Here is a 15,800-nt window from a genome sequence, read left to right as displayed (position 1 = left end):
ACTTCCACAATTTTCCAGAAAGAAGAAAACTCCTTTTCAGAAAACCCAACACACTAAAAATATTTTTAGTTTCCAGGCAGACCATTTATTCAACATAAATTGGTATCCTAAAGCAATGCTTGCTCAGTCTTCTTACTTGACACTTGTCAGTCTGATTATGGTATAAATGTGTTCCCCCCCCCCCCCCCAGCAGAAACTTCATGAATGAAAGCAGTACGGAGCTGCTGTTTGGTTTTTAGGAGCATTAGCAACTAAGTCCATATTGCTCCGGGATATGCGGTGGTCATTCCCTGACCTTTCCGCATCCTCCATATTTGGTGGTGACTGGCTCGAACCCTGGTCTAATCAAGAAGCGTGTGCTATGCACTGCTGCTCCTTCCCACCTGGCTACTGAGTCGCCTAAAGCCGTACTGAACAACAAGACATGTCAGCAGAATAGCTTATGTTCTTAGGAAATTTTGCAAAACTGCTGTTATTCAATTCAGCATGAATTTTGAGTAAGAATTTCAGTGCACAAAAGTTGTAAACAGATCTGAATCTGTAATAAAAAGACCAGTTAACAAGTTTGAAGTGATTGGATCTGTGATTGACAATAAGATGAGAATATTGTCAGTAAAAAAAAGACAATGGCAGAAAACACTGTGATCAGCACACATTATTGAAATTCATAAAATCCATGAAATGTCTCTTGACAACTTGAATTAGAAGAATCATCAATGTTCAGGATTGTTCAAAATATATGAAACTGTTTCCATGTAAAATGTAAATGCAGCAATCTTTGCAACAGTTAAAGACAACAGTCTGTCTCTGTAGCCCATTTCTACAAGTTTTGGTGAATAATATGCTATTCTAGCAAGTATATGTTTTACAATGATCATTTTTATCTGAATGGCTACATCAGTAACGTATTAATTATATTAGAAATATTATGATTTTTAAGAATGGTTAATGGGACAGATAAGTATCTTATTAATTTTAATTGCTGCAAGCTGAAGTTGGAGCTCAATGGGTATATATCAGATAAAATATTAAAATTAAAACTTGACTATTTAAATCTACACTCTTACAATGACCTGAAAGAATTGAATGAGTTTTGAAATGGATGCCTAGTGAGCAGCTTGCTTAACTTCTAGTGCATGAAACACAGTTTTGTATGTTTCAGTAAAACTAACTACACTTTTAGGGTGTAGATAGTATTAAAGTAATTTTGATTAATGCTTACCTGGTTAAATAGCTTATTTATATACAGGTTTTAAGACATGATATTAAATTGTATTTATCTAATATGCATCATATGGTTTTCAGAAATTTAAAAACTGATCCAGACCTGAAGCACCTCCTTCCCATTGATGCAGAGGGCAAATTATTGTACGAAAAAGTCAAAGATGGGATTTTACTTTGGTATGTATCTTTTAAATATTTGTATGAGATTGATTTTTTATTTATTTTTTTTAATTTTAACTTTGAGGTATATTAATTACTAGTTTTATTTGTTTAATAAAACAGTATGAGATAAGAAAAGGTATGTACTTTAGCTTTATTACATCTTTTTTAATATAAACTAAAGAGCAGACCTGATGGGTGGGGAATTATGGAGTCTACATTAGCCAGGCTCACAATTATTCAAGGAGCTTGGTTTTATCTTATTAATTTATTATATTTTAACATTGACTTGTTGCTTTTTAACTTTGCATCTACATGTTGAAACTCAAACAGAAGGCTGGGGGTGGCATTAGCTTTTGAATCCCATGGAGCACAGTGATAGATTATTAGTAGTTACAAATGGATGAAAGAAAGCAAGCTTTGGTAAAAAAAAAAATATATATATCAAACTATCCACTTCTACAAAACAGATGGAAGTTTGGTTCAAAATCACCCACCTGCTAGCTGAAGGCAAACTTCTGCACATGTATTCTGCAATCGTACTTCCTTAGTTTGAATTTATGTCCCCCCACCTCATGTGCATAGACTGAACAAATGGAAGAATCCCGCCAGCATTCAGCTTGCTCAATCCATTTAAAGCATTACACACATCAGTCAGATCACCTCACAGGTGCCTAGTCTCCAAACTCTGCAAATTTCTTAGTACCCTCTTGTTCCCCCTCACCAATCTCACTGCCCTTCTTTGCATCCATTCTAGCAACTCTATATCCTTCCTAAAATGGGGTCTCCAGACCTGTATGCAGTGCTCAAGATGTGTCCTGACCATTGCCTTATACAATGGAATAATCACCTCATTATATCTGCTAGCAAAATTCCTGTATATCATTGACAAAATCCCATGAACTGTTCTGGCAGCCTCTCTGCACTGCTCAGAGAACTTCACATCTGACTGCACAATTATTCCCACATCTTTTTCATTTTCCACTACTCTAGTATAGTACCACACAGTTACTATGTTAATCTGGGATTACTGCTCTCCATATGCAATGTTAAACTTAAACCAACTGCCATTTCTCAGCCCATCCACTTAATTTTTATAGATCTTGTTGCAGTTGCTTACCTTGATTACTGTCATTAACCATCCTGCCAACCTTTGTGTCATCTGCGAACCTAGACATTAAGCCTGATATACCTTTATCAGTATCATTAATAAATATAGAAAAAAAGAATGGGTCCAATGCTGAACCCTGGGGATTTCACTAATAATATTAGTCTAAGAAGAGCAGTGTCCATTGATACTCACTCTGTCTTCTCCCACTCAACCATCTCTTTATCTACAGCAGTAACTTGCTGTTAATGCCAAATTGCTCCAATTTGTACGGCAGTCTTTTAGGAGCAATATTATCAAAAGCTTTCCTGAAATTCAAGTATATGATATAGAAATTATTTTTTGCATCCAGTTCCTTTGTTTATGCATCATTAGTATTAAGTTAAATTGGTTGGACATGGTCATCCCTTAACACCACAGTTCTCAAACTGTGCAGTGGGTTGCCACAGTGAACTCACAGGGGCATCATGGAATATTTTAATTTCAGCCATCCATTCACTCCAAAAGTTTGTCTAGTTTTGCCTTGAACTTAAGTTGTTGACCTCCACTACGACAGATGGAAGTTTTGTTCCAACTATCAACCACCTGCTGGCTAAAGGCAAATTTCCGCACAACTATTCTACAATTGTCTTTCCTCAATTTTTATTTGTCAAATTGTTGAAGCTAAACATAAAAAGGTTGTGTAGTATGGTCTCTGTTCATTGGTTGCAGTAAATGGGAAAACTGTGAATGCCAAGTTATATCTCCATGTACTAGATGTCTCTTGCACTGTGGCAATTTTAAGAAAGAACCTACATGTCCCTCATAACTTTTCATGTCACAAAATAATACTTCAGCACTCAAACTTTATCTCAAACATTGATAATGGTGCACCCATCAAAGTTTTGTCAACCCAATAGAATGCTTTTGAAATAAATTAAAATACTATATTCAGGCATACCCAAGAATATCCTCTGCATTGATGGAACTCATGCTGCTTTGAAGGAAGAATAGAGTACCACACAATACTTTTTTTTTTTTTAAGAATTTGGTGGAAGACTTTCCATGAGTATTCTGCAATCATAAAGGTCAAAAGTGGCCAAATCCTATATTAATTTTCTTAATAAATTCATGATCTGTTTTAACTGTGTATGTTCTACTTTTAGTAATGTAGTCTATTCTGGGCTGCTTTTCAAGCTGTAAGAGTGTAGTGTAGTATTGTGGGGGGGGGGGGAATGGAAATGTGTTTTCATTTACATTTGCAGTTCATTTTCTTGTGTTTCAGAAAATTTTGCTGATATTTATTACTGAATATTTCCAAGAGATTCACTCAGCCCCACTTTCATAATACATTATCTTACGTATGTCAGAGACATACGTAAGAGAGATACTTTCCAAGACTTCTTATGTAAATTGATTTTTAAGTAACTCGGGAATGACTAATAAAATATTGCTACTATATCCCTGATATACCAAAATTACAAAAACTACATAATATTCTAAGAAGGATGAAGAAAAATAATTATATATCATAACAATTAAAAACTTTATCTGGGGGACAACAGTGAAGTAGTCTGAATGGCACATAAGGAAAGAAAATATGAATGGAAGAAAAAAACGCACGTTATTGTACTGTAAAAACTGATATGTATTTCATACACTGTGTAGGCTTTATAAGGGCTACTAAGGGAATCAAAACCAAAGTGTACATAATTAAGAAAATTGGTCTAAACCATACAATGAATCAAACTCTATACACTTCAGGTGATGAACTGAAGGTATAACTTAAAACTAGCCTGAAGCATTGACACATTAATCACACAGTGTTGTAGTCTGAGTAGAGGTGGTCAGGGAGGTAGTATGTGATATGAACTCTTCAATTTCATCTGTTTCATATGCTTTTTTTCTCTTCATAAATTTTGCAATAAGCTATCTTGAACTTTTCTTTCTATTTTCAAGAAACGTTTGGTGTGTTCATCCATTGCATCAAATATAGAGAGACCTTCCTGAATTTTACAAAGCACTTCTGCCATTTACTTCAATTTGAACTGCTTCTTGGGTTGCTCTGGTTCTTCAATGGATTCGGCTTTCCTTTGCTCCTCAACTCTTTGCACGTTCAACTGGGCTAGGTCTTCTGTTTTTAAATCTTCACCTAACATACAAGTTAGTGCAATTGCATCATTTCTGTCCATAGCCAATTACTTAAGTAGTTATAAATTGGCATCATTAAGTATATCTCATAATGTGAATACCTTCACAATCAGTTGCCATGATATTGCACTACCTTGAATAAGTAATGCTTCACCATAGGAGAAGACTATTGCAACTGGGTTGTCATCATTGCAACACCAGGGTACCTGCCCACCCACCGATGAGGAGCCAATAAGCTCCGAAACGGAGCTGTATAGGTGATGGTATCTAATGAGACTAAGTAACAATAGTCTTCTCGTATGGTGAAGCATTACTTATTTGAGGTAGTGCAATATCATGGCAAATCATTGAAGGTATTTAGAATATGAGATATGCCAATTTATAACTATTTAAGTAGTTGGCTATGGACAGAATGATGCAATTGTGCTAACTTGTATATTAGTTAACTCCTTACATAACCTGAAGCTTTAGCCCTAAACTATTCAGTAATCTAAATCTTTACCTTGTTCATCCACAGGCTCGTCTACATCTTCATCCTCTGGACCAGCTGCAACTCCTGAGCTAAGTTTACAATTTCTTTGGTAACAGAAGACGTCATCTCTGTTGAAGCCTTCATTGTTAAGCTCGGAATGTTTTAGAAGTTTTCCCCAAACTTCACTCATACAAGTTCTTGTCACATCATTCTAGACTCTTGAAATGGTGCGTATTCCATCAATTATGTTAAACATCTTCCAAAATTGGCACAGATCCATCTTCCCTTGCTCTGTTGCATTTACAGCCTCAGAAAATGTTGTCTGTATGTGATAAGCTTTGAATACCTGGATAACAAAAGTTCCCACTTCGCTCTCAAACAAAACTGAAGTTACTCTACAGTCCAGAAAGATAGGCAGTAAAGGATGTAGAGATGGAGGGCTAGAGTGCAATTCTTCGAAGAAATAGCCTTCAAAGAAGTGGGTCACAGTTCACATGGCTTGAATGCTGTGGGGATTTAAGTGCTTCGACGTAGTTCACCTGTCTCAAACACATGTTGTCGAATATTTCTCCAGAATTTTTAAAGCAGAAAATCAAATGTTAACTCTAGTTATTTATCTAGATTCTAGTTACGCCGCAGGTTATTGTTCAATGTAGTTTGTATGGGAACAAAAATAAAAACTTATACTTATTGTTTCTTCGTTCAACTTCATTCTTACAAATTATACAGAAAGTATCTTTTTTTTTTGCCATTTTTCTTTTTTTTTAATGAAAATCCCAAACACGAAAGGTATTAGAACCTATAGTGCTTAGTACCTTAGACTTGAACTGTACACTGAAATTTTCAGGAAATACATATGAAAGAAGGTCATTCTAGAAAACAGCAGTTGAATGAATGAACAAGGAAGATGAAAAGTTGGTTCTGTGAGTTTGAGGTTGGACAATAAATGGATGTTGGCTGGCTCTTTTTTTTTTTTTTTTTCCTCTCTTAACTTTGAGGTATTTTAATTACTAGTTTTATTTGTTTAATATAAAGCAGTATGAGATAAGAAAAGGTATGTACTTTAGTTTTATTACATAATTTTTAATATATATAAAAAACGTTTATATTAAACGTTTGGCGGCAAGTGTTTGGACTGTTTTGAAAGAAAGAGCGGTAATTATAAAAACCAATTCGGAAGAATAGTGCCCGTGGAAGTATCTGTAGAAAAGGCATGCAGCAGAAACAGTATGTCTATGAGACAGAGTGGAGAGACTCTGTTAGAGATGAGTCATTAATTAACCTAACTGCCCTCTTTTGAATGGAATCTAGAAGCCTGAGAGGTTTTGGGGACACTGCCCCAGATGTAGGAACAATATTCCATGGTAGAGCAGATTTGAGGTTTGTACAGAGTGAACAGCTGTTTGGAAGAAAAGTACCGCCGAGAGCAAAAGAAAACCAAGTTTTTTTTCAATGTAGAGGAAGCAATATTTGTAATGTGCTTGTGCCAAGAGAGATTAGAAGCCAGGGTAATCTCCAAAATAGATATCAATTTGCCTAGAAATTGGAGTGTCACCAAAGATAAGCATAGGAGGCGCCTCCGTAGCCAGGTGGGAAGGAGCAGCAGTGCGTAGCACACGCTTTTTGATTAGACCGGGGTTCGAGCCTGTCACCACCAAATACGGAGGATGCGGAAAGGTCAGGGAATGACCACTGCATATCCTGGAGCAATATGGCCTTAGTGCTAATGCTCTTAAAAACCAAATAACTAACTAACAATAAGCATAGGAGCAGAAGAATCATTTTTGCGATATATAAGACAAGACTGAGTTTTAGAATGATTAAGTATATCTCATAATGTGAATACCTTCACATTATGAGAAATGAAATCAACTAAGTTGTCTTTGCCCCACTAGAGAATTACCTGGAGATTGGCATTTAAGGAATTGGTAGCAGATATTCAAGAAGTTGAAGCTGATTGAGAAGGGCAAGGTTTCTCAAAATGGAAAGTGGAATGCAATGTGCTATCATCGGCAAAACTATGGATAAGATTTCACCAGTATTAGTGGAGACCAGTATTAGTGGAGAAGTTAGAAGACAGAGAGCCATGTGCCATCACCCTCAGTGGGCTATCAGAGAGAAAACTGGATAACCAATTACAAAAATAGTTGGCAAACCATAGCTTGTTTAGAAGACCTTTATGCCAAACACGATCGAAAACCTTTGAGGTGTCAAGAGCAACTGCTTGTGTTTCACTGAACTTTTCCATTAAATTTGCCCATAAATGAGTAGCATAAGCCAGAATATCACCAGTGGATCGATACTGACAGAATCGATGCTGGCGATCATTGAACAGACAGAAGGTTTCTAGATAGTTTAAGAGTTGGTGGTTAATTGAATTCTCCATTTCTTTAGAAAGAGTAGAAGTAATTGCAATGGGACGATAATTGGATGGGAGGGATTTGTCACCCGTTTTTAGGAACTGGCTGGATATGAGCAAATTTCCAAGCAGAAGGAAAAACACCTTTAGAATAAGAAACTGAAAAATGGCGGCAAAGAACAGGAGTAAGTTCAGGAGTGCAGGTTTTGAGAACAAGTGGAGAAATACCATCGGGACCTGGAGTTTTCTTAGCATCAAGATTGGTCAAAATCCTTCTGACATCTTTTTGACCAAAGACCACAGGAGGCATTGAATGTAGCGTGCTGGGAATGGTGGGAGTTGCTTTACCAAGATCATTAATACACGAGTTCGAAGAATAATGGGATGCTACAGGTCAGTTTTATCCTTGTCTAAAATGACAATAGAACCATCTGGTTTTGACAGAGGTGGGAGCAGAGATGGGCAAAAGTTGCAGCCAATAGCTTTAGCAAGAGACCAGAATGCTCTGCTACCATTAGGGCAAGAAGCAAGTATTCTACTCTTACCTGTTCAAAATCTAGTTTGGACTGATTAATAACTGCTTTGCCCCCCCACCCTGCATATATACTACTTGGACTCCTTCCAATCACTATCTTGCAGAGTAGAGGCAGCAAGGTTATGCACTAGCTGATCCGGAAGCCTCCTAGAGTTACCAATAGGTTCGGTCCGGTGTATGAACTAGCAGCCGATCTGCAAACACCGTTTCAGAATGTAAGGAAGTTTGGATCTCGACATGGTGTTCATCATAACCTCAACGGACATCAATCGTACTGCATGATGGAAGAGATGGGGGAGGATTTCCCGGAACTTTTCTCTGGAGATTAAAAACGGGTTCCACCACTTCTTAACAAATAAGCAAAGTGGTGGTGGTATTGCATAAGTTGATGAGAGTCTTCTACCATGTACCATCTGTAAAATTTTACCAAAAAAATGTATGCAAGTCCAAAGGTACATAACTCTGGCTTATGTAAGTCAGGAACTAACTGTAATTAGGAAAATGGTTTGACATATATTCAGAGTACAGCAAACCCCCGCTATTCGCGGTATCTGTATTCGCGGTTTCGCGTATTCGCGATCGCCGATTTAATATAAAATGAAACCTAAAAAATGTGAATTTTAAAGCGCCGTGAATATTTTCCGCCATAAAAAAACATGGGCGTGGCTAAAATTATCTTTCCCGGTCAAAACAGCGCTCAGTGGGTGGGGGGAGAGGGGTGACAAAATCGCGAGCGTGAATGTTTCTCGCTAATCCTTGTTCAATATGTGTTATGCGCTTGTTATGGAAGGTTTCGTCGTTTGCTTTTAATTTATATGCTTATAAATTGAATAAATTTATCAATTTATAAATTGATATGCTTAAAAAAGTGATAAATCTATCGTTTTGCAGTGTAAAACAGACTTTTTCGAGTGTGTTAACGGAAGAAAGTGACTTTATTGTGGACAAGTTCTTTCTAACCCCTACAAAAATATGACTACGAATAACAAGAGAAATGTGAAAATATCAAAGAAGGTGATGACATTAGCGAATAAAATTGAGTTATTAGATAAAATTTCTAATGGTGAAAGTGTCTCCTCAGTGGCAAAACATTATAAAATCAATGAGTCAACGGTACGATCAATCAAAAAATCGGAAGAAAAAATCCGCCGTAGTGTCCGTGAAAACCCGCTAATTGCTTCAAAAATTTGCTCTGTAACTCGTGATGTTAAATTAGAAAAAATGGAAAAAGCTTTAAATCTGTGGATAGAAGACCGAACTCAAAATAAAATTCCGTTAAATTCGCTCATCATTCGTGAAAATGCAAAATTCCTTATCAACGCTTTAGCGAAACTGGTGATAGCACTGGCGGGATAGGTTTTTTAGCTAGCAAAGACGCTGGTTTGAAAGATTTGTTTGAAATTTCTAATAAATATTACATTTAATATTAAATTGTTTTTATTTTCATTTCGATGCCATATGCTTGCATTTCACTATGTACTGTCTATGTACATAGTCATATTATGAAGGTACATATAATACATACATAGACAAAATTTTAGACTAGTTTTTCTTATATATTTCATACTTTGGAGTGTAACTTTGGAGATCATACTTTGGAGTTTTGCAGTGTAAAACAGACTTTTTCGAGTGTGTTAACGGAAGAAAGTGACTTTATTGTGGACAAGTTCTTTCTAACCCCTACAAAAATATGACTACGAATAACAAGAGAAATGTGAAAATATCAAAGAAGGTGATGACATTAGCGAATAAAATTGAGTTATTAGATAAAATTTCTAATGGTGAAAGTGTCTCCTCAGTGGCAAAACATTATAAAATCAATGAGTCAACGGTACGATCAATCAAAAAATCGGAAGAAAAAATCCGCCGTAGTGTTCGTGAAAACCCGCTAATTGCTTCAAAAATTTGCTCTGTAACTCGTGATGTTAAATTAGAAAAAATGGAAAAAGCTTTAAATCTGTGGATAGAAGACCGAACTCAAAATAAAATTCCGTTAAATTCACTCATCATTCGTGAAAATACAAAATTCCTTATCAACGCTTTAGCGAAACTGGTGATAGCACTGGCGGGATAGGTTTTTTAGCTAGCAAAGACGCTGGTTTGAAAGATTTGTTTGAAATTTCTAATAAATATTACATTTAATATTAAATTGTTTTTTATTTTCATTTCGATGCCATATGCTTGCATTTCACTATGTACTGTCTATGTACATAGTCATATTATGAAGGTACATATAATACATACATAGACAAAATTTTAGACTAGTTTTTCTTATATATTTCATACTTTGGAACGGAACCCCTTTATTACTATGGGAGCCATAACTCAGTATTCGCGTTTTCGGTATTCGCGGCATTTCTCAGGAACGTAACCCCCGCGAATAGCGGGGGTTTACTGTATATGTGTGGAAAAATTATGATGAACATCCCATTCTACATTGGGGTTTACGAACCCTGTGCATTTTATTTTTACATTGTCCTGTCTTGTATTTTAATAGTATAAAATGTATTCTGTCATATTCATTTAGTTCTTTCTCAACTACTTTTTTTTAGTGAAAGTTGATTATATTTAACAAAATTATATTCATACTGAAATAAATTTGTTTGTATTTCAGTAAAATCATCAATCATTCTTGTCCAGATACCATTGATGAGCGGGCTATTAATACAAAAAATTTAACAGTGTATACAAAGCACGAGAACCTAACATTGGCTCTTAATTCTTCACAAGCTATTGGCTGCAATATTATTAACATTGATGCTCATGATTTGGCAAAAGGAAAACCTCATCTTGTTTTAGGTCTTCTTTGGCAGATTATTAGGGTAAGTAAGATTTGGATAATCTGCAGTTGTATACAAACTAGGCTGACTTAAAATATGAATAATTTATAATAGGGCCCGTAAGAATTATCTTGGTTGATTATTTATTTATGAAATTTTTTGTTTTCAGATGTAAAAACTTCAAATGAAGAAAATTTATTAATAAACCACAGAATAGAAAACAATGTTGATTTTGCTACACTATGTATTAATTCCCATTAGCTGGTGAATTTAGTGTATTTTATGTGCCAAAATAGTAAAACATAATCTAATAGATATTTAACTTTGTCAATGTAAATTTTGATATTCTTCCAGTATAACATTCAGATTGTCGGTTTATATTCTAGGACGATTACATATGGTTAGAGGGGGTCACAAGATAAAGGGACACAAGGACATTACTGTATTTAGTGGTTGTGTACTTGGCTGTGGCAGTGGCACTGAAATAAATTTTTTTTGTTTATACTCCAGGATGACTGCACAAGTAAAGTGTAAAGCATGTTAGTTGTTTGATGGCACCAGGGATTTCCCCATCTCTGTGTTGTATTCTTTGTAAGTGACACAGAACTCTGTGGAGACCAGAGATTTAAAATGTGTGGGGAGTGGTCTGTTGTGTAGCATTATGTTCTGTTGTTTCTCTGACCATTTAGCCGTTGGTACCCACAGTTGCCCACACTTTGCCACGAGGAGGCAGGTCAGGAACCCAGTAGTATTATTATTAGCCATATGGTGCAAGGAAGCAGAGGCTTTTGCTGCACCAGCCAAAAACAAATTTCTGAGTTACCCCCCCCCCCCCCCTCTCAGGGGGGTGCCTCCATAGCTAGTGGGCAGGAGCTGCAGTGCGTAGCACACACTTCTTGATTAGACCGGGGTTTGAGCCAGTGACCACCAAATGCAGAGGATGCGGAAAAGTCAGGGAATGATCACCGCATATACCTGGAGCAATATGGCCTTAGTTGCTAATGCTCCTAAAAACCAAAAAACAAACTCTCTCTCTCTCTCTCTCTCTCTCTCTCGGGGTAGTTCAGAATTTTTTTTTTTTTTTTTTTCCCTTGGGCAGCATAACTCTCAGGCTTCCTTGCACCATAAGGCTAATAATAATAATAAATAATAATATCCAATATGGAATGTTGGGTTATTTGTAATTGCCTGTTTAGTTTGAAGGTGATGGCCCTATGATCTGATGTGGTCCAGGCTGGCTGGACACACCAGTCTGTAATTAATTTATAGGCTATTGAATTGGTGGCAAGAGTGATATCAATGTCGCTCTCCCACATGGTACTGCTAAAAGTTGGTAAGTTATTAGGTTGGTTTATCACTTGAAAGGGTGAGGTGGCTATAAAATCTGACAGTACCTGGCCATTGTGTGTGCCTGCTCTGTCTTCTGTACGGCTATGCCATAAGGCTGACCGGCAGTGACATCAGCACACACTGTGATATTTGCTGTAGGTAGCAGGTCTGTGACTGCTTGTAAATATTCTATTGTAGGATTTATATCTTCACCAGGTCTGGAACAAAGTGAGATAACATAGAACTGTCCCACAGCACTAGTGATATGAGCACACACACACACACACACTGCCGTGGGGGGAGCAGAGGTGACTCACCTTTGTGACTGTAAGATCAGTGTTGTTAACTACTATTGCTGTAGAGAGGACACCCGAGGTGTATTCTATGATCTTGTAGTTTCTTGGATATCCTTGAACCCTACTCATATGTGTGTATGGTTCTTGGAGTACCAAGACTTCTGTTATTTTCTTCTAATTTGGGCTTTATCTGATCTACAGCAGCTCTTGCTCTTTGAGCATTCAGTTGGATGAGATTTAGAGCCCTAGTCACATTTATTTTCAATCTGGCCCATAATTGGTCCTAGATTGTATAAGTTTTACCTTTTTTTTTTTATAGCAGGGGCATTTGTCATCCCTGATGTGCATAGTCAGTCAGCCATGCTGCCTTGCAGGTAGCATATTTTGGCTGCTGAGACTTATTTTTGCAATTTTGTAATTGTGCACAGTGACCACAGACAGGTTCTTTTTGACTGCAATCCCCAGCAGTATGACCATAATTATGACATTTAAAACATTTTTTGTATGGAGAAATGTTCCCTTAATCTATGGCTGGTCCAGCCAACATAAATTCTATGTTGTTCTTGCAGTGCCTTCCATATTTTAGGTGTAATTTCTGCTATTATGTTAAATAATCCATTTCTTTTGCTTTTAGTTCCTCTTTTTAGAAGGAATTCAGTAGCAAATTTATCTATTGTCTTTATGCTATTGAAGTTTTTATATTATATATCCATCATTAGGTCTTTTCTAATGTTGCCTCTGGTACATCAAAAATTAAGGTGAGGACTTTTTGTACTTTTGGCTTTTCTGTTTTAAGCCCAATTTTTGTGATTTCAGGTATTGCTTCCACCTTTTTTAAATCCTCTTTATTTGCTACTTCCAGTAAGCATCCCATTTTCTTTCACTTTTCTCATACTGTTAATTTTTATGTCCTTTAAAGTAGGGCTTTAGTTGTGTCATTACTGTTTCTTTGATAGCCTCACTGGATTTGTGGGCTGAGTCAGGTATTGCTTTTAGTATGACAATGTTTCTCTTTATTTCTGGGTGTTTGCTTTGTCTTGTTAACCTCTTTTGGCTGCATAGTCACTGTTTTATTTGCCCTTGCTACTTGGGCATAACTTAATGTGTTGATCTCTTTATAATTTTTTTTTTCCTTCTGTCACAGTTTCCACTTTGGTTTTTAAAACTTTGTTTTCTGTGTTCAACTCTGACTCTCTGCTCCAAGACTGTCCAGCAGTTGACTATCTGTAGTCTTGTTGCAGACATTATTCTATTTGTTTGCTTGTGGAGGAATTCTTCTAAGTAAAGTTAAGTCTTTTAATTTCTTTGATTGGGTCTTGAATCTAGTTAATAGTTTCAAACCTTATTTCCTCTTCTGTTTTGTTCTCTGTATTTTCATTACTATCTTTTTCTTTGTACTCTTTATTTTCTGTTTGATTTCTCCCTTTTTTTTTGTCCTTTTCATACCAAGGGGACCTGAGGGATGTGCTTCAGTGTCTTCGTTATTTATTTCCTCATTATTGTGGGGGGTTCTTTCCCTTAAAACTCTGATATCTGAGTCTGGGATATCCTCTATATTTAAGTCTGGGTTGTCTCCTGGTTTCTGCATTTTTTCATCCATATTTAAGTCCTTTTCAGTCGTTCTGCCCATATTATATTGTTTCTTCCATTAGGAGAAATAATTTGATGCATCTGTTCAAAATTAGACCTGTTATAACCCAAGTAATGGGATATCCCAGTTTTGGCGGGAAAATCGTCTTGAATCTATAGCCTTAACAATAACCTTGATATAACTAGTTTTCTGTCTAATATAGTAAAGAATTTTGGGCCCTTGAGGTGTAGGCAAGTCAAGGGTTCTGACAATAAGATCACTAGCACTATAGCAATCACACCATGCAGAAATATGCTCAAAAACACAAAAATATATATGTACTATCAAGAACAAAACTCTTACCTCAAATAAATTACTTCTCTTCATTTATGGTTACCTTAAGAATCAAGAGATCCATGTTAAGTGCTTGAACAAAATACGCAATCTAGCTGAGTCGTCCTACGATCACCGTCTGCCATCTACATCAGGTGGCGCATAGTGCAGATGTGACTGTTCACCTCTGCAACCACAGTGCCCTCCAAGATGACTGCACAGTGAGAGGAATTCACAAGAAAGAGAGAATACAAGAAATAGTACAGGCAATTCCCGTATAACACAGTACTTCTATAATATGGTCTCTAACACGACTTTTCTTTTTTTTATGTGAACCCCAAACACGAGAGGTATTAGAACCTATAGTACTGAGTACCGTGCTTGGGTTGGAGGTTGAGAAGACAAAAGATATTTGTTGACATGGGACTTGAACTTCTGTAGATTGTAATTTTCAGGAAATATGTATGAAGGAAGGTTGTTCCAGAAAATGGCAGTTGAATGAATAAATGAGGAAGATGAAAAGTTGGTTCTGTGGATTGACTGATAAAATTGTGGCAATCCTTGCACAACATGGTACTTCTACAACAAGGTTTCATTCTAACATGGTTTGAGAATTGCTGTAAATCTTGCATAACATGGTATTTTTGTGCTTGGAAAAACTCTAAACCCTGCTATTATGTTAGATGTAATTTTCAACATTTCCATTGCTTTTTGTGAATCCCCACTGTTGACCTGCTAGTTATCACCTTCATGATATTTTTCCAAAGCACATTTCTGGAGGTCACTACCATAAAACAATAAAAACAATTTGCAGTTTCTGGTTTTTTGGTCTTCTCTTAGTGTAATCAATTATAAACAGGTAGTAAACTCTATCTTTTTGCATTTGTTATAGTACCGATAGCTAGAATTCTGTGGGTTTTCACGTTATTATGGTGAAATGTGTTTCCCTTTCCATGAAATATTCAATCATATAAAAAACAAATTTTCAGAAACTCATTACTCCGTATCGTGTGTGTTTTTTTTTTTTTTTTTTTTTCAACTTGTGCGTGCCTTATTCTTTGTTATTAATTGATTATAATTTTTACTGTTTTAAATTTTACAACCAAAAAAAAAGCCAGTGAACAGAAATATCAATTAATATGTACATATTACAGTATTTATTAATTAAGTTATGTGTGTAAGCATAAATTTATTTTTATTTTGCTAAGTGGAAAATATTCTTCCAATTTTTACATATCATTTAAAGCGGGGGTCCACTGTATTTTGTTGGGAGATCCCTGGGTTCTGTGGTATTGAACTTGTGCTTGTTTGAGACCATAAAAAATAATTGACTTAGAGTGCAGTTCGTGACTTTTAAAGAGAGCAGAAGGTACACAATCTATATGCTGCAGAAGAGATTGTGCTTAGCAGTGATGAAGAGGAAGAAAATTAAATGAACATACATTTTCTCACATAAGTATCACAGTTTGTAAGGTAAGATGTTTGTTCAGTTATTACTATTTAAG

General features: G+C 36.1%; 1 protein-coding gene across 1 annotated transcript in view; it reads left to right on the top strand.

Annotated features, from left to right (window-relative positions):
- The window catches only part of Fim (plastin-2 fimbrin), a 164,150-nt gene that overhangs the window by 107,254 nt on the left and 41,096 nt on the right, over positions 1-15,800 (top strand). The window contains exons 4-5 of the mRNA XM_090374448.1: positions 1,306-1,401; positions 10,602-10,809. Of these exons, the coding sequence (XP_090230574.1) occupies positions 1,306-1,401; positions 10,602-10,809 (304 nt within the window). The remainder of the gene's footprint in view (positions 1-1,305; positions 1,402-10,601; positions 10,810-15,800) is intronic.

This window comes from Mastigoproctus giganteus, chromosome 5, assembly GCF_048544385.1.
Source record: "Mastigoproctus giganteus isolate SK-2022 chromosome 5, ASM4854438v1, whole genome shotgun sequence".
Classification (NCBI taxonomy): Eukaryota; Metazoa; Arthropoda; class Arachnida; order Uropygi; family Thelyphonidae; genus Mastigoproctus; species Mastigoproctus giganteus.
This window is presented reverse-complemented; position numbering and strand designations above follow the sequence as displayed.